Source organism: Martes martes (genome assembly GCF_963455335.1).
Source record: "Martes martes genome assembly, chromosome: 8".
Classification (NCBI taxonomy): domain Eukaryota; kingdom Metazoa; phylum Chordata; class Mammalia; order Carnivora; family Mustelidae; genus Martes; species Martes martes.
This window is the reverse complement of record NC_137895.1, coordinates 85,482,069-85,500,534: the sequence shown is the minus strand read 5'-3', so window position 1 is coordinate 85,500,534 and position 18,466 is coordinate 85,482,069. Positions and strand designations below refer to the sequence as shown.

The following is an 18,466-nucleotide window of genomic DNA, read 5'->3' as shown; positions in this document are numbered from 1 at the left end:
AAAGTGTCTCTGAAACCCTGGGAGTCTCTATGCCATGCTTTGATAAGTGCTTATCTAACAGAAACGATGAAGACCTAATTTCACTTTTCTTCATTAAGATGATTCATTAGGAACCTAAATAAATCTATATATTTAACTTTTATCAGAAAAAAATTCTTTTGCAATCGTAAGTCCCTATTTATGGTTTTGTGCTTCACACTGTAGCACAATGTAGGTGCTCCACAAATATTTGTTAAATAGATAAATTTTCTTAGGGTCTGTAGTTGTATAACTATGATTGTCTGGATGTCAGTGACTTTGTCTTTCATTGCACTCTGTGAACTAATAAGGTCAGGATATGAGCTAATTACAGCTCTAGGATATTAAGTCCGCTCCAAGGTCCAGATAATAAAAAAATTATCTTGGCTTCACCCAGGTGAGCAGGGTACAAACCTGTCCCTGTTGTATGAAATAAGATTTCTTATTCTTCTTGCCTTATGCCAGAGACACCATCAGTGAGAACCCAGACTGAACTGTTCTGGTAAAAATAATAATAGCTGCCTTTAAAAATAAGAAGAAGAAGAACAGCAGCAGCTGCCTTTTAATGAATGTTTACTAAATATCAGGTACTGGGTGAGGCATGAATCATGTCATTTCATTTTTAAAATAACCCTGTGAAGTAGATTTTATCTCCCTCCTATAGGTGAGTAACTCACCAAGTCTTATAGCTGGTAAACTCTAACTCGGGGCCTTTAATCACCTGATTGCTTCTGAATTGAGAAAGAGCCCTGGATCAGGGAGCAAGGGAAGGAATTGGAAAAGCTGTTTTTGTTATTGGGTGTACCTCTTCATGTAATTAATGTAGATGAGAGAAGACAGTGCTTTCATCTCATATAGCACAAACTCAAAAGCAAAGAATGACTGCCTTAATTACTCCTCTGGATGCTGTTCAGTCCTGGGTCCAAACTGAGTTCCAAAAGAGTGGTGGTAGGATTTGCAAGACCTGTCATTTGTCAGTTACTGAGCAATTACTGAGCACAGACACAGAACCTTGGTAAATGCAAAAACAATATTCCCTGTATATTCTGTGTTCATAAGGAGTTTAAACATGAGTGGGGTGCTAAAATATTTGTACACAGAATAATATACCAGGAAATAGAAATTAAAGTATCTACTAGTGTTGGCCTTTGAATGAAACTTTTGCACCACCTGTGTGAAAGGGGAGACTAGATTACAGATGTGGCTAACTTTGTGCTCTGAATAAATATTTCTCCATGGCTGAGGAACTTTGATGATAAGGGTAAAAAAAAGTTCTCACAGAGGAAGATAATAGTTTCTTATTCTCAGTCCCTCCCTTAGAGATAAATTCTGGATTCAAATGCAGATCAAGAAAATAGGTCAAGAGCACTCCATTGTATGCCTCCCAGTCTCATTTTCATCTTGGGATGCCTTAACGTGCTAAGAGAACTTAAAACTGGTTTTGACTTATCCTGAAAATGATTACAGGAGCCTTTCCTAGAGCTAATGCTCACAGAAGTTTATCATTGTGAAAAAGAGAGCTCTCTCTCTCTCTCTCCTCTCTTTCTTTCAGTAGGCTCTATGCCCTGTGTGGAGCCCAACACGGGGCTTGAACTCACAATCTGAGAGCAAGAGTCAGATGCTTAACCGACCAACCCACTGAGACATCCCTCTTTTTTATTTTCCTAAGATTTTTTTTCTTTTTAGAGTAAACTCTGTGCCCAACATGGGGCCTGAGCTCACAACCTTGAGATCAAGAGTGGTGTGCTCTATCAACTGAGCCATCCAGGTGCCCCTACAGAGATCTTTCTTGAAGAACCAAAGAACAGTTCCTTAATTTTCAAAGATCTACACATTAAAAACTAAGTACAATCAGTGATAATACCATGGAATCATAGATGTAGAAAAAAATCTTATGAATCACCTTATTACTTCTTCTAGATGATGAAACCAAGACCCAAGAGTTAAGTGACTTGACTAAGTTTATATGGCTTATTAGTGGTAGATTTGGGAATAGAACTGAATAGTAATAGGTAATTTATTTCTCACCCTTCCCAATTTCCTTTCTTCCAGGCTACTGAAAGTTCTAAGTATTTACGTAACCTTTTGATTAGCCAGGAAGGTGAGGGAGATGTAGGATATTTGTATTTAGGAAGAGCTCAGTCTCAGTTCTCCAGGGCCCTCCAATTAAGATCTTCTTGATCTTTTGATGTAAGGAAATCTACTGTTTATTAAGTATCTCATTTGTGCCATGGTCTTCATGATACATTGTCTCCTTGAATACTTACAAAGGTTTTATAAAGTAGACCAGTGCTGCTAACGTTTTAATGGGCATATGAAGACCACCAGAGGATCCTGTTACTGCAGATTCTGATTTTGCAGGTCTGGGATGGAGTCCGAGATTCTGCATTTCCAAAAGGCTTACAAGGAAAAACTAATAATGTTTTGGCCTGTGGCCCTTATATTGAGTAGCAAGGATGTTGATGTTGTCTTCATCTCATAGATGAAAAAAATGGACTTTGAGAGGTTAATCACCCAAGTTCCTACAGGCAGTAAGTGGTAGACTGGTAGATAAAATAATAGGTTTGACTTAGGTCTTTCTGACTCTAAAGCTCAAGATGTGATTAGAGAACAATGGAAAGAGAGCTTAACGTTCTAATATTTCGTCAACAGGTCACTTCTCAAGTGAATCAATGGCAGAATCCAGGACCAAATCAAAAAGTCCTAGTTCCCAGCCAAGTGTTTTCCCTTTTGCCTCCCATCAGTCCCCTAATCAGGATCTTTCTTCATGCTTAGCAAACCATATTTAGAAATGGCTTTGGATTTTTCTTATTACAGGTTTATTGCCAAACCCTGTGCTCTTCATGTTGGCATCCAGGACAGTGGTCCCTATCCGGCCCAACCTAATGCCATCCTTGAAAAGGTGTTCATATCTATTACCAAGGTAAGTGGGCAAAGAAACAGAGAACGAGTCATGTGAGGGGTTGCTCCACAAGGAAAGGGAGGGTAGAGAGCAGGTATCTCCAAGGGTAGGGATAGGATGGGTAGTCCATATAACTATAAGGAGAGCTTTATCCCATCAGGGGGAATACCTTTGGGTCAGGATCCCTTAAATAAGTGAAGTTTACATACATTTGAATTTTAGGCCTACTAGCCACCACAGCCCTGCCTTTTCCAGACACACATCTTGATTTTGTTTATCCCTGCTCCAGCTTCCATCATTATCTAGTTGCATAATCAAGATAGGGAGGGTACCGATAGCCTTTACAGTTTGGATTTTTAGTAGCTTTTTTCACTCAACTTGGGCTGGAGGGAGACGACCAGAGAAGGAGGTACATAAAGGTAAAAAAGGTCTTTGATCATGTAAAATAGGACTTCTTACTAAAAATGAGTTTGGGGATGAAACCTAGAGAGACAAACATCCCTTAAACTGCTGTAGTTATCACCCCTCTGCCACTCAGCTAGTCAGAGGGATTTAATGAGAGGGTCAAAGAAAAAGGGATGTTCTGACTCTGGTCATACATCTACAGTATCCTGATGAGAAGAGGCTGGAAGGCCTGTCAAAGCAACTGGACTGGGATGTCCGAAAGATCCAATGCTGGTTTCGTCATCGGAGGAATCAGGACAAGCCTCCAACGCTCACAAAGTTCTGTGAAAGCATGTAGGTGTGCATAGGGAGGTGGGGAGTGAGGAGAAGGGTAGGGTGTGTCCGGACTGAGCTTTTCTTTTGGTAGGACAGTAGTCAGTGGATGTAGAGGTTAACTCAAATTATTATAGGCAGGAAAGAAGAGAACTGGAAGACTGGTCACCATTAGTGTCTTGAATATGCTTGCCACTAAAATAAATGTTGTAGTTCTATTTTGTTCCCTTTTCCCAAACAGACTGGGAGGGCATTCCTCTAACTGCATTCATGTAGGTAGATAGGCACACCCTTGTACACCTTGGCAGAGATAGTACCAGCTTGCTCTAAAATGACATTTTGGTGGGAAACATCCCTTTTCTGGATATACTATACTTCATTTCACCAGGGTTTTGCTAATTATCCTCTGGATACAGAACACAATTTATCATTGTCATGCAAAAAAAAATATTAGGCACTATCATTAGGGAGTGTATGGAAGAAAAGTTGATTAAAGCCAGTATACACTTGTGGAAGTCTTTTAAACAGAGCTGGAAGATGTCTCTATCATTTTGGCTTTTTAGGTAACAGTATTCGTTCCTATTTAGGAACTTCTCTGGGTTTTTTTTGTTTTTTTTTTTAAGATTTTATTTATTTATTATTACTATTTTTTTAAGTAAACTCTATGTCTCATGTGGTGCTCACACTTACAATTCTGAGATCAAGAGCTGCATGCTGTACTGACTGAGCCAGCCAGATGCCCCTCTGGGAACTTACCTTATTTCTTACACATAATTGTCTGAGCTCCAAGTCTGCTGTCTTGACTTCTTCAGCCTCAAAGACTTTCTTTTGAGTGAATATTCATATAATCTCTATTCTTTGCCCGCCCAGGTGGAGATTCACTTTCTATTTATCTATATTCTGCTACGGAATTAAATTTCTCTGGTCGGTAAGTCTAAACTGTCTGTGGTATGCTGCTGGATTCTAATCATGCCTACATGTCTAGAGACAGAAGTTAAATACCATTAGTTCTTTATTTTCCTCCTCCCCTTATTTTTATATTATTTTTACTATAATGCCTACAGCCAGGTGTATATTGCTATATAGATGGTCTTCTGTCTGGTGTCTGACTTCAATACTTTTTACTGTTTCTCCCCTTATTTAGGGGAGATAATAGTACTAACTGTAATAGCATAGTATAATGGTAGAGTATTGATTAGTCAGCATAGTCTGTGATACTCTGTAAAGCATTTGACAAAAATCCTGTTCTTCTAAGGAGACAGTTGTAGAAATGAAATCAGTAACCCTTTAAAGTGGATAAAACTGGTAGTATTCCTGCTTTTTAGTTAATTATCAGAGGTGAAGAATTTCAGGGCTTTTAAAAAATATATATTTTATTTATTTGACAGAGATACAGCGAGAGAGGGAACACAAGCAGGGGGAGTGGGAGAAGCAGGCTTCCCACCGAGCAGAGAGGCCAATACGGGGCTCCATCCCAGGACCCTGGGATCATGACCTGAGCGGAAGGTAGATGCTTAAGGACTGAGCCACCTAGGCACCCCAAATTTCAGGCTTTTTGATTCCCAATTCCATGGCGGTTGGTTTTTGTTTTTTTTCACTATACCACACTATTTTCCTCTAAATGTTATAATTGAGGCTTCAAAATACATGAAGTAAAAAGAGCCAGAACTGAAGGAATGGACTGGACAAATCCATACCATTGTTGGTGATTTTAATACTCTTCTTTCATAATTGACTAAGTCACTAGATAAAAAATTACTAAGGATGTAGATTTGTACAACACAATCAATCAGTTTGACCTAATTGACATTTAGAGAACACTATGCCAACAGCTGAAGAATATGTATAATTTTCAAGTGCACATGGAACATGAATTAAGACAGACCACATGCTAGTCCATAAAATAAGTCTCAGTAAATTTTAAAGTTTTGAAATCTTATAAGGTATGTTCTCTGCCCATAATGGAATTTAGCTAAAAATCAATAATATTAAGATATCAAGAAAATATTTGCAAGTTAAACTCTTGAAAATGACCCATGGGGACGCCTGGGTGGCTCAGTTGGTTAAGCAGCTGCCTTCGGCTCGGGTCATGATCCCAGCGTCCTGGGATCGAGTCCCGCATCGGGCTCCTTGCTCAGCATGGAGCCTGCTTCTCCCTCTGCCTGCCACTCTGTCTGCTTGTGCTCACTCTCGCTCCTCTCTCTCTCTCTCTCTCTGACAAATAAATAAATAAATAAAAATTAAAAAAAAAAAAAAAAAAAAAAAAGAAAATGACCCATGGATTAAAGAAGAAATCACAAGGGAAATGAGAAAATATTTAATAGAATGATGCTGAAAACCCAGCCTACCAAAACTTGTGGGATGCAGCTAAAGCATGCTTAGAGGGAAATTTATAGCTTTAAATGCTTATATTAGAAAAGAAGAAAGCTTTAAAATCAATGATACAAGCTTTTAAGATCTGGAGAAAGAGGGCCGCCTGGGTGGCTCAGTGGGTTAATAAAGCCTCTGCCTTCAGATCAGGTCATGATCTCAGGGTCCTGGGATTGAGCCCCGAATAGGGCTCTCTGCTTGGCAGGAAGCCTGCGTCCCCCTCTCTCTCTGCCTGCCTCACTGCCTACTTGTGATCTCTGTCAAATAAATAAATAAAAATCTTAAAAAAACAAAAAAGATCTGGAAAAAGAAGAGCAAAGTAAGTTAAAGGAAAGAAAGAACCAAAAAAAGGTAAAAAAAAGTAATGAAATATCATAGACCTATACTCCTGTAACAAATAATACATTATTTTTTATTAGTTACTTGAATTTAAATTAAAAAAAATAAATTTTTAAAAAACTAATGAAATAGGCATTAGACAAACAATGGAGAAAACTGATAAAGCCAAAAGTTGGTTCTTTTTAAGGTTTAATTAAAGCTGTTAAACCCCTAGAATAAAAAAGAGAAAACAAATGATCGATGTCAGGGAGAAAAAGGGGCTCTCACTATAGATCCTGTTGATGTTGGAAGGATAATGACAGTATTATGAACAATTTCATAGTAATAAATTCAACAACTTAGATGAAATAGACAAATTCCTTAAAGAACATAATTGAAACTCCAACAGAGATAATTATTTTTGACTTTTGAATCTTCGGCATGGAGATCTCTCTCCGTTGTCAGATGGAATCATTGTCTTCCTGCTTCCCTATTTCCCATATCCTAGATGTTGATATTTCCAAAAACTATCCTAGAGCTCTCCATTCTCTCATTTACCTCCAAGTATGGTTTTTCTCTTTGTAATAACACTGTCTTGATTTAGAAGAAAAACCTACCCATTTATTGACCCTTTCAGGACCCATCAGTTCCGTCAAGGATTCCCTTTTCTTCCCTATCTCTCTTGTGCTCCTACTATAGAGAAAGGGATTTATAGGTAAGCCAGGGTTGAATCCTAAAGGCTGACTTGGATTATCTGTTTTCCCTTAGTCACCTTGGTTCTGGGACATCCGACAGTGCTGGCGTGGCTATCCATATCAGGTATGGTCTGAACCCCTTCAAGACAGGGGCCTTATCTATGGTACGGTAGGGTACGCAGGCAGGGCAGTCTCAGGGCAGATGGCATGTCTTCTTGGTATTCTGGAGGGATTAGGGGCTGAGTCTCTTTGAGTCATATATTCAGGGTATATATTTCTGGGGCCCCCATAACAGTGAAATCCAGCCATCTTTTTGTTCCAGATTCCCTATTATATTCACCCTAATTGGGGTGGAAAGAAAAGCAGCTTCCTGGCACTTAATGAGATGCTTTCTGATTCAGGTGACCTTTTTGAATCAAGGGTAATTTGGAGTCCCCTTAAAAGCATCTTAGTTCTAACCAATTACTAGAAAAATGTCAGGGGGCTGCTAACAGGATAGAAGAAAAGACCTGAGCGTCTTCAATCCCCTGAAAATCAGCACTAATTGTCCAGAGTTCTAGACATACTGATTTAATTGTGCTATTGTATGTGTTAACCCTATCTGATCTTTTCTAAAGATGTGAGCTGAAAATGTGAATGTGGGGAGGGAAGAGGTTTAATTCTCCACACCAATCCAAAGCCTGTCAGCTAGTACAGATCTTGGAAGATGATGGGGAAGAAGGGTATCTAATAATTTTGAATATTGGTCCTCTGAAACAAGAAGTTGCGGAGATGGAATGAATTTTTGACTAGCTGGTATTCTAACTACTACTTTCTCTTTTCCAGCCTCTCACAAGTGGGCTTTATTACTATTATATCATGGAATTGGCCTTCTATTGGTCTCTAATGTTTTCTCAGTTTATAGACATTAAACGGAAGGTAAGGACACTGCCTCCCTCCATGCTAATTTATTGCATCCTCCTCCTTTCTAGCAGCCACCATGATTGCTATTCTGGATTTTCTGGCCTGCCTGGGACCACAAAAGAGGGAGGAAGTAGGTTTGATGAGACTGTTAGGTCTCGGTAATGCTCTCAGAAATGAGACTTGACCAATGATGAAGTAAGTGTATCTGAGGCATTCAGGGCAGCCCAGGATAAGAACAGTTAACCAGCTAAAAAGCATACCCTTTTCCTGTTTTCTCTGAGGTTCTTACATGTATAAAGTTCTGGGAACTAGTCAGAACTTGGGGATAGCAAGGCCTCATCCAGGAAGAGGCCTGCTTTCAAAAAAGCAAGATCTGGCTTTTGATTTACATCGGAGATCCTTGCCCTTTCTCTGTTCTCCCTTCTTGGTAACTCCAGCTACTCAAAGAATGTCAACTGGAAGGGGTTTTAGATGACTTAGTTTACTGTTTTCTTGCTATTGTTTAGGAAACAGAGATTCAGGGAAGTGAGTTGACTTGCCACACAGTGACAAAGTTAGAAATGACTTAAGTTTTTTATACACAGAAAGGACAAAATCTTCACTTTTTATTGGTATGCACCTGAAATAATGTGGTTCCAGCAGCTCTAACGTTAATCGGTCACTAACTCATGATTATCTTTGGTCAGGAAAACCAGGGTTAGCATTTATGGGAATGGATTGACACAAATCTGGGTTCTTAGTTTTTGTATAATCTAGAAGCTCGGTACTCAGTTCAGATGCCCTTCACTCTCCAATGGTCAGGAGACACAGGTCCCCTTGTTAAAAATTTATTTTAAAACACGACACATATAAAAAGGTTCATAATATATATGTGGCTTTTAAAACATACTGGAACATATACCTGTGAACCCATCCAGCTCAAGAACTACAACCTGCCATTGTATCTATTTGGAGAGAGCACAGACTTCTCATCCCTGTTTCTCTGACCCAAATTCACCTGCCTTCTCCCATCCTCTCCCTCAGTGGGTTGAGAAGTATTAGACATGTTTGATAAGAGGTATTTAGAAATTTTTTCCAAGTTTAACCTTGGCATTTGAATTAGAGCTTTAAATCTGAAAGCAGAAGGTGCTTCCAGTTAAGATAGATTATTTAGTATTTCTCTGCAACTTTTTAGAAGAGTTTAACTTTACCCCTCCACAGACCTCTCCTTTCTGTTAGGTCCCTTTGGTTGAAATTTCCTTCATTAGAACAGTCTTAGAATCTCAAAGATACTGCTTATAGGTCTGATTACCACCTGGGAAATTATTTCCAAGTGTCAGGTCAGCATACATGGTCTACATATTCTGCAACTTCCAAACAGAATGGTTATTTTCCATGCTTGGAGCTATATTAACATAGATTATAGGTCAGTTACTGGTGTAGAGTTTTGGGTCAAATGCTAGGGTGCTCCATAAGGGAGAGTTTAAACAAAATAGAACCTCTATGGCCTTGCCTTTACCCACCTCTGCTGTTTCTATTCCATCCTAGGACTTCCTGATCATGTTTGTGCATCACTTGGCCACCATTGGGCTCATCACCTTTTCCTACATCAACAACATGGTTCGGGTGGGGACTCTGATCATGTGTTTACATGATGCCTCAGACTTCTTGCTGGAGGTAAACCACCCCCCTCCAACCTCTGTTTCCACATTATTCCTCTTTCTCGCCCCCCCCCCCCACCAACCCATTTCCTCAATATTCCTCTTTTCCCTCCTTTTCTTTGTATCAGAGAACTGGCTTTCTCCCCAGCTCAGTTCTTCTCTTCCTTTCTCCAGGCAGCCAAACTGGCCAATTATGCCAAATATCAACGTCTCTGTGACACCCTTTTTGTGATCTTCAGTGCTGTTTTTGTGGTCACTCGTCTAGGAATCTACCCATTCTGGTAAGTGTTAGGGCCATGGAGCTGTGGTCAATATGTAGCTAATGATACCTTTTGCCAGTTTAGGGAACAGGCCACCAGACACCCTATTGCCTGCCTTATCCTGGGCCTAACCTGACTGATAGACTCTCCCAGGACCTTATTTCCCTCGCACAGTATTTCTAGGAAGATGTGATCCAGGCTCAGGATATCCAACTCACTTGCCTGTGGCTTTCCAGACTCCTCTGAGGAATAGCCCTCCTTTTATGCCTAAGTAATTCCTTTGCCTTCTTTTGCACTGACTGCAAAATTCTCTTTTTATTTTCCTGCTCTTCCGGCCTCCCGCACCGTAACCAACACACACACCACTCTCACTTCCACCCTCACTGCTCTGTACAAAGCCAATGACTGTAGGTTGGGGATTCTCCTTCATCTGAGGGAATCAACTACTGACTGTCCTGTCTGTGCCTAAGGGCCTGAGTAATGGTTACGATTATGATTAAAACTGCTGCCCCAGTTTTGTGAAACGGTTCATATTTGAAATGATTAATGATACGACTTAACCCATCAGTTCCTGAGACTTACATATCTTTCCTTGCCTCCTAAGATCAGAAACTTCATAGGCCCCCTTTCTTTATCTTTTTTCACTGTGGAAGAATATCCCTGGCATTTCAACTGTTAGAACAGAGAGAGAAAAAGCTTACTGGGTTCTGCTTCTTAGGGAACTGAGCTTCATTCCTGTCCGCCTGGCTTTGACTCTAGAATCTCACCACTGGCCTCCTCTTCTAGGATTCTGAACACGACCTTCTTTGAGAGTTGGGAGATGATCGGGCCTTATCCCTCCTGGTGGCTCTTCAATGGCCTTCTCCTGATCCTGCAGGTTCTGCATATCATCTGGTCCTACCTAATTGTGCGAATTGCTTTCAAAGCTTTGATCCGAGGAAAGGTGAGGAGGAAAGATGGCTTCTTTCTTTGGGGCTGGATAGCAAGATAGACATTACTCAGTAGACCTTCTCTATCTAGCTTAGTCAGCCGCGCTACTCAAGCAGACCAATGAAAGCAGAAAGCTTAGGAGTCCAGAGTTTTTGACTTTTCTTTAAGTGTTTAGCCTGTTAAGACATGACTTGGAGGGGCATCTGGCTGGCTTAGTCAGTAGAGCATGTGACTCTTGATCTCTGGGTCGTGAGTTGGGGCCCCACATGGAGTGCAGAGATTATTTAAAAAAAAAAAAAAAAAAAAAAAAAAAGACAGATTTAGGAGAAAGGATCTGCCTTCCTTCTGTCCCTTAGGAATGACTATTGTTAAATAATGAACAGTATTATGTTTTGAGATGGCCTCAACCCCTTCCTACCCCTCCCCTCCCTACTTCAGTGCATTTCGTATTTTTGGTTTTCTAGCATGGGAACCTTTTTCCAAAGGTTTAGAGCTTAGTTTAGAGCTCTAAACTATAAGCTGTATAAAAGCAGCAATGTTCGACTGCCTAAGAATGGCATGATAGTTCGCAAGCCACCCCAAGATGACCACACTGTGGTGTTCCGAGATGTGGGGCTAAGTACTGGCCTCATCCCACTGTTGTATGAAGTGGTGATCCTGAATGAGATAGGTAATTAGGATTTCAAATACCCACCTTACGCCGAGAGACCAAGAATACACAGAGAGGTCATTTAACGATCACACTCATAGCTGGAGTGTGGAGGTTCGGAAGCAGTCAGGCTGGGATTTGCCAGTGGGCTCGGGTTGCAGCCTTCAGCAATACAGAGTGCCGAGGGGGAGGGGCTCTGCCAGGGGAGACACTGAGTCTGGGAAAGGGAGATGGCATGGAACCCAGGCATATATGATCTGTTGTTTCCCTGTTCCTTATGGCTGCAATTGGTTTTAGAACTTGCTCAGCGTGTCTATGCATCCTGCTGTAGCTTCTGGGCTACCAGACATCTCTCTTCTTCCCTGCTTTTCTTTCCTGACCCAGGTGACCTATCCAGGAAGGATTAGACCCAGACTCTGTACTCTCCACTCTTTTCTCACCTCCTTCTTTTTTCCTATGCCTGGTGGGAGCTGGACAGTTTCATCTCTTGCATGTAAGTGTATCTGTGCTTCTGGCCTTCAGTAAAGCATGTCTGTCTGAACATGTCTCTCTTCCTTCCTGCTTTCCTTCCTGTTCCCCGTGTTGTCTCCGAGCATGCCTCTCTCCTGACCCTGTGAGGCCACTGTTGACTGGAGCTCAATTTGCCAGATTCTTCTTCCTAAATGGAGGCAAGAGTTGAGTCTACTCTTATTTTTTCCCTTCTTTGAGCCTCCCTTTACCTCAAATCTAAATAGACTCTGCCCTCTGGTAGAAATTTCCTAAAGGTCAGGTAATCATTTGCTTATGTTCAGAGGTCAACAGCTGCAATAAGCCAGTCTTAGAGCTAACCAAAGCAAGTACCCCACTCCTTGGCAACAGCATTTATAGCTCTGTTCCCTTCTCACTCCCTTCTCTCCTTTACTTTTTCTTTTTTTAACAAAATACCTTGAGGTGCCCCTGGCTGGCTCAGTCAGTAGAACATGTGGCTCTTAATCTCAGGGTCGTGAATTCAAGCCCCACATTGGGTGCAGAGCTTACTTAAATAAAATATAAATTTAAAAAACCCACATTGATTATCCTTCAGTTCTGGAGGTCAGAAGTCTGGCAGGTCTCACTGGGTTTCTCTCCTTTACTTTTTATGGTCCATGGTAGAGAACTGGAAATACTTTGGTGTCATAGGGTACTGAGTCCAGTAGAACAACTGAAAAAGGCCTAGTTATGGATCACCTCTGTGGATAAACAAAAGTCAGGATGACCAATATGAGTAACTCCAGTGGTCACCACCGCCAGAAGATAGAGGCAATGATGACAGCCACCTGTGTTGTTTGTATTGGTCTTTTCTAGTGTTTGAGGTGGGAGAGGCAAAAGAGCGCCTGGAGTCCATGCGGACTCAGTGAATGACTTCAGCTCTCTCAGGCTGATCCTGAGAGACACCCCCTTCCCAACTTCTTGTCCCATAGGGAACAAAGATGATGAGGGAGAAACCAAGAAAGAGGCAAAGGATATTCACAGCTGTAGCCATGGCCTGGACAGTATTTTGAGTCAGGTGCCACCAGAAAAGTAGGCCACGGAGGGAGCAGGGCCAAAACATGGGCTCTGTGGGCTGGAATCTGCTTTACAGTAGCAGACAAGTTCTGTCCTCATCTTCTCTACCTCTGGCCCCATCCCACCCAGGTGTCCAAGGATGACCGCAGTGACGTGGAAAGCAGCTCGGAGGAAGAAGACATGACCACCAACACAAAAAGTCCTTGTGGCAGCAGCTCCAGCAATGGCGCCAATCGGGTGAATGGTCATATGGGAAGCAGCTACTGGGCTGAAGAGTAAGGTGGCTGGTGTGGGGACCACAGCACACATGGACTCATAGGGCCACCGGCAGCCTACTCCTCTCAGGCCTCCCCACGTCCACACGCTTGTGACGAGGGGGTCTGCAGGGCACTGAGGAGAATCAAAGAAGCAAATATTTTTCACTTTTTTTAAAAAAACTCTGCCATTTTGTATTTAATAGCCAGGTTCCTTCAGTAATGTTATTTGCTGTGTGTGTGTGTGTGTGTGTGTGTGTGTGTGTGTGTGTGTGTGTACATGTGCGCGCGCACCCGTGCACGTGTATGTATGTGTGCATATGCGTTTGTGCATGTGCACGAGTTTCATTTCCTGGGTTGGGGCACAATTCGAGACTAGGGCCACTAGGCCTTGCGCCCCCCTTTGAACCCACCTCAATCCCAGATTTGGCTGCATCAAATAATGCTGGCTCTGGGCTGTCCCCTCCCTTGTTCATGGCTCTCGAAGCTCTGGCCATATGAAAGGAATGGTTAAGTTCAGCTCCAGATTTCTGCACTGTTCCTCCCTGGAGCTGGAATATTTCACATGAAGTTGTACAGAAACACAACTGTGGATGAGATGACCGAGATTTTTCATGGCCTCTAGCTAGATGCTCTTCCTACCACCTGGTAATTACAGGGACAGCTACTGATGCCCTGCTCTTTACTAAATGGTACGCAGGGAGGAGGGTTTGGCAGAGGGTGCGCTGAGGGCTGGCGGAGGGCAACACCCACTGGGTGAGCCGTTAACGGTTTATACTATTGTTTACTCTTCTGTGATTAAAAGTGCTTCAACCCTCCTCTGCCGTCTCAACTTCTTTAGTGACTCTGTCCCCAATTCCCTGAATCCATAAGCTAAGTAAGAAAATTTTCAGTTCTGATTCTAAAGGTTCTTAGACACCCAATTTTTCCTTTCTGTGCCTGCTGGGAAGAGAGTGCCTATACTTTATGGCTTTATGTGTTAAGAAAAAATTAAACATGCATAGTAGTCACAAAAAATACTGAGCAGATAAAAGTATGGATATTACCAAACCAACAAAGGATTTGTTTGAAGACACTTTTAGTGAGATACCTGTATGTCCCATATAGAGACTACCAGTTAACACTTAAAAGATTGTGATAAATGAGTCTGAGACGTTTTCTCTTTTCTTTTTTCTATTTTCTTTTAGCCATGGAAAAACAGTCTTCCTAATGCAGACTTTTCTGTAGTTGAGGTCTTGGCAAAATTACCAATGGTAGTATTCATCTCAGGATAGTTTTCCATTTAGTGAATATTCAGATTATCAAAGTATTTCCAGATGTTCTTGTATACATTAAGGCTTATGCAATGCTTCATTATCAGGGAAATGGATGAAAATTGAGAGAAACAAGGTTACTGTTCTAAGAATCAGGTACTCACTTGTGTTTACTGACATTATTGGGATATAGACCCAGCTAAAATTACCTTACTGAGTGGCTGACTTGTTTTGTTTTTAAGATTTTATTTATTTATTTGACAGACAGATCACAAGTAGGCATAGAGGCTGGCAGAGAGAGAAGGGAGGAAGCAGGCTCCCTGCTGAACAGAGAGCCCGATGCGGGGCTCGATCCCAGGACACTGGGATCATGACCTGAGCCGCAGGCAGCAGCTCTAACCCACTGAGCCACCCAGGGGCCCCTTTTGTTTTGTTTTTTAAGAGAGCATGCATGAGCTGGGGAAGGGGCAGAGAGGGGGGGGATAGAAAATCTCAAGCAGGCTCTACATCCAGCTCAATCCCACAACCCTCAGATCATGACCTGAGCAGAAATCAAGAGTCGGATGCTTAACCAACTGAGCCACCCAGGTGCCCCTGAGTGGCTGGCTTTTAAAAAAAACTTACCTTGGGGCGCCTGGGTGGCTCAGTGGGTTAAAGCCTCTGCCTTTGGCCCAGGTCATGATCCCAGAGTCCTGGGATCGAGCCCTGCGTCGGGCTCTCTGCTCAGCGGGGAGCCTGCTTCCTCCTCCCTCTCTGCCTGCCTCTCTGACTACTTGTAATCTCTATCAAATAAATAAATAAAATCTTAAAAAAAAATTTACCTTGGGGCATATGAAAATTATTTCTGAAAAATCTTACATAGTTATTTGGTCTGAGCTAGTCTGCACTCTTACATTTAGTTCCTTAACTTGCCGTATTATTGAATAGACTAGTAATTGTGAAATATGAACGAAATGCTTTTGAAAGATATGGTTTTAAGCCTTTTGAAATCTGAACAGCTGCTATGTAAATCTGGGGTTAGTTGTTCCAGTTAATCTGACAAAGATGCAACTGAATGGTATAATAATAAAAAAGATAACACACAGCTCTTCATTACACGCCAGGCACTATATTAAGCACTTCACATGTGATAAAAATGAAGCAAAAAGAAGTTAACTTGCCTAAGGTCGAACAGCTAATAAAGAATCAAACCCAGTATCACTATTTGGGGGGGGGGCGGGGGCAGGGAGAGAGAAGCGCAAGCAGGTTCCATGCTCAGCGTGGGGTTCAGTCTCATGGCCCCAAGATCATGACCCGAGCCAAAACCAAGAGTCAGACGTTCAACCTACCACACCACACAGGTGCCCCAACCACTCGACTCAATCTCAGCTCCGGTCTTGATCTCAGGGTCATTAGTTCAAGCCCTGTGCTGGGCTCCAAACTGGGTGTGAAGCCTACTTAAAAAAAAAAAAAATGTAGAGCTGACATATATTGCTTCCACTGTATTCTACTGATTAAAGTAATCACGGGGCGGGGGGCGGGGGGGTGTGTGCCTGGGTGGCTCAGTGGGTTAAGCCTCTGCCTTCACTCAGGTCATGATTTCAGGGTCCTGGGATCGAGTCCCACATCAGGCTCTCTGCTCAGCTGGGGGCCTGCTTTCCCCTCCCTCTCTGCCTGCCTCTCTCCCTACTTGTGATCTCTCTCTATCAAATAAATAAATAAAGTCTTTAAAAAAAAATTAGTCACAGGGACCACCTAGATTCAAGAGGGTGGGGAGAGAGACTACATAGCCTCCATGAGGAGTAGGAGGCTCACTGGCGAAGACCATGTGCAACTGGAGATAGAGTTGCATTCACCTTTGAAAAATTCAATCTGCCACATTGAGGAAATCTTAAACTGCTTAAAAAACACAAACATAGGGGCATTTGGGTGGCTCAGTCAGTTAAGCATCTGCCTTTGGCTGGGATCATGATCTGGGGGTCCTGGGATAGACCCTGCATTGGGCTTCCTGCTCAGCAAGGGGTCTGCTTCCCCTCTCTCTCTGCCCCTCCCCTTGCTCGTTCTCTCTCTCTCTCTCTCTCTGTCTCTCAAGTAAATAATTAAAATCTTAAACACACACACCAGGGAACCTGGCTGGCTCAGTCGATAGAACATGCAACTCTTGATCTCAGGGTCATGAGTTCAAGCCCCACACTGGATGTAAAGATTACTAAAAACAAAAAACAAACAAACAAACAAACAAAACCCCAAACCACAAACGTCTTAGATCGCCCATCGTGTATCATAAACTTTCATGTTACCTCAACCCTAAAAATAATCACATGAGTTTAGTTAGTAGGTGATTCAGTATTGCTGACTGTAAACCAAATTCTTCAGACTTTATATCCAGTATTCAAGCAGGAAAATATTTTCAGTTCAATAAAATATTTAAGTGCCTACTTTACGATAGGCACTGTGGCAGAAGGTGGGGGCACAAAGATGAACAAGATCTGGTTTCTGCTCTCAAAGAGTTCTTATACCCACAGTAAAGGGGAAAAGGTATTCCAGTGCAAGAAGAACTATCCTAAATTATTCTTGGAAAGGTGGGAGAAAACTTGGAAGTGGAGCTTGGCCATTAACTGAAATGGAAAGGTATGTTTAGAAGAGATGTCCAAGTATATGAAAGATACAAGTCCTGGCTTAGCTCAGGCTAACGTAACTTGAGACAAACATTTAGAAATGATAGATAAAGGTTTGGTTTTGTTTTCAATGCATAGCTGAGGAGATCCAGGAAAGGGGACACCAAAGACACAACGAAAGGAACAGAAGGTAAAACAGCTGATGCAATTACTGGAGGGATAAGGGAACATAACTTAAGGACTTGGGTTTTAATGCTGACAAGAAAGACCGTGCAGGAAGCTGGAAATGAGACCTCCAGTTAAAACTGGGACCCTGAGACAGAAACAGCCTTACTGAAAGGGGGGGAAACCATGAAAAATTCATCCAGTTGGCAAAAAAAGGAAGCCAGGAAATTTGGAACCATGGAATTTCACTCCATGTGAATTTGAGAATTTAAATATACAATTTCTGTGTGGTCTAGGAGATATCATGACCTTCCCCACCCCATCCCCAGGTAAAAACTTGCATAAAAATGGTCTCAGATCAGTTACCCCTGGCACTGCTCTGGAGAGACAAGGGCGTGATGATGCAGACCACGTGGGATTCTTATACCATTACCACCACCTCCCAAATGAAAAAGCTCTGAGGGGCGCCTGGGTGGCTCAGTGGGTTAAAGCTTCTGCTTTCAGCTCAGGTCGATCTCAGGATCGAGCCCTGCATCGGGCTTTCTGCTCAGCAGGGAGCCTGCTTCTCTTCCTCTCTTTCTCTGCCTGCCTCTCTGCCTGCTTGTGATCTCTGTCTGTCAAATAAATAAATAAAATCTTAAAAAAAAAAAAAAAAAAAAGGCTCTGAAACACCATCTGGGTCAAACCTGCCAGACCTCTAACTAACAAAATACTAGTATCCAGAATATACATAAATATACTAAAGAAACAACAAAGGGGGCGCCTGGGTGGCTCAGCGGGTTAAAGCCTCTGCCTTCGGCTCAGGTCATGATCCCAGGGTCTTGGGATCGAGCCCCATGTCGGGCTCTCTGCTCAGCAGGGAGCCTGCTTCCTCCTCTCTCTCTCTCTGCCTGCTTCTCTGCCTACTTGTGATTTCTGACTGTCAAATAAATAAATAAAATCTTAAAAAAAAAAAGAAACAACAAAGACAACCAGTACCAAGACAAAGACTGGGGAGGGAGCAAAGGATATGAATAGGCAATTTCTACAGGAAGAATATGTTAATGGATAATAATAAGTCAATTAAAGGGTGCATGGGAGGCTCAGTGGGTTAAGCTGCTGACTTTGGCTCGGGTCATGATCTCAGGGTCCTGGGATCGAGTTCTGCATCAGGCTCCCTGCTCAGCCGGGAGTCAGCTTCTCCCTCTGCCCAATCCCCTATGCTTGCTTCTCTGTCTCTCTGAAGTAAATAAATACGATCTTTTTAATTAATTAATTAATTAAAGAGGTGC

At 42.2% G+C, this 18,466-nt stretch overlaps 1 protein-coding gene across 3 annotated transcripts in view; it reads left to right on the top strand.

Moving 5' to 3' along the window:
- The window catches only part of CERS5 (ceramide synthase 5), a 30,564-nt gene extending 16,226 nt beyond the window's left edge, over positions 1–14,338 (top strand). Inside the window, exons 2-11 of one of the 3 annotated variants that reach the window (XM_080811101.1) lie at positions 2,836–2,941; positions 3,528–3,658; positions 4,508–4,565; positions 7,094–7,144; positions 7,846–7,938; positions 9,451–9,579; positions 9,738–9,844; positions 10,610–10,766; positions 11,787–11,895; positions 13,056–14,338. In XM_080811101.1, coding sequence (XP_080667227.1) covers positions 2,836–2,941; positions 3,528–3,658; positions 4,508–4,565; positions 7,094–7,144; positions 7,846–7,938; positions 9,451–9,579; positions 9,738–9,844; positions 10,610–10,766; positions 11,787–11,895; positions 13,056–13,069 — 955 coding nt within the window. In that variant the 3' untranslated portion in view covers positions 13,070–14,338. Of the gene's footprint in view, positions 1–2,835; positions 2,942–3,527; positions 3,663–4,507; positions 4,566–7,093; positions 7,145–7,845; positions 7,939–9,450; positions 9,580–9,737; positions 9,845–10,609; positions 10,767–11,786; positions 11,896–13,055 lie in introns of all 3 variants that reach the window. The other 2 variants (XM_080811100.1, XM_080811102.1) reach the window with 2 other exon arrangements.
- The last annotated feature ends 4,128 nt before the right edge of the window (positions 14,339–18,466 follow it).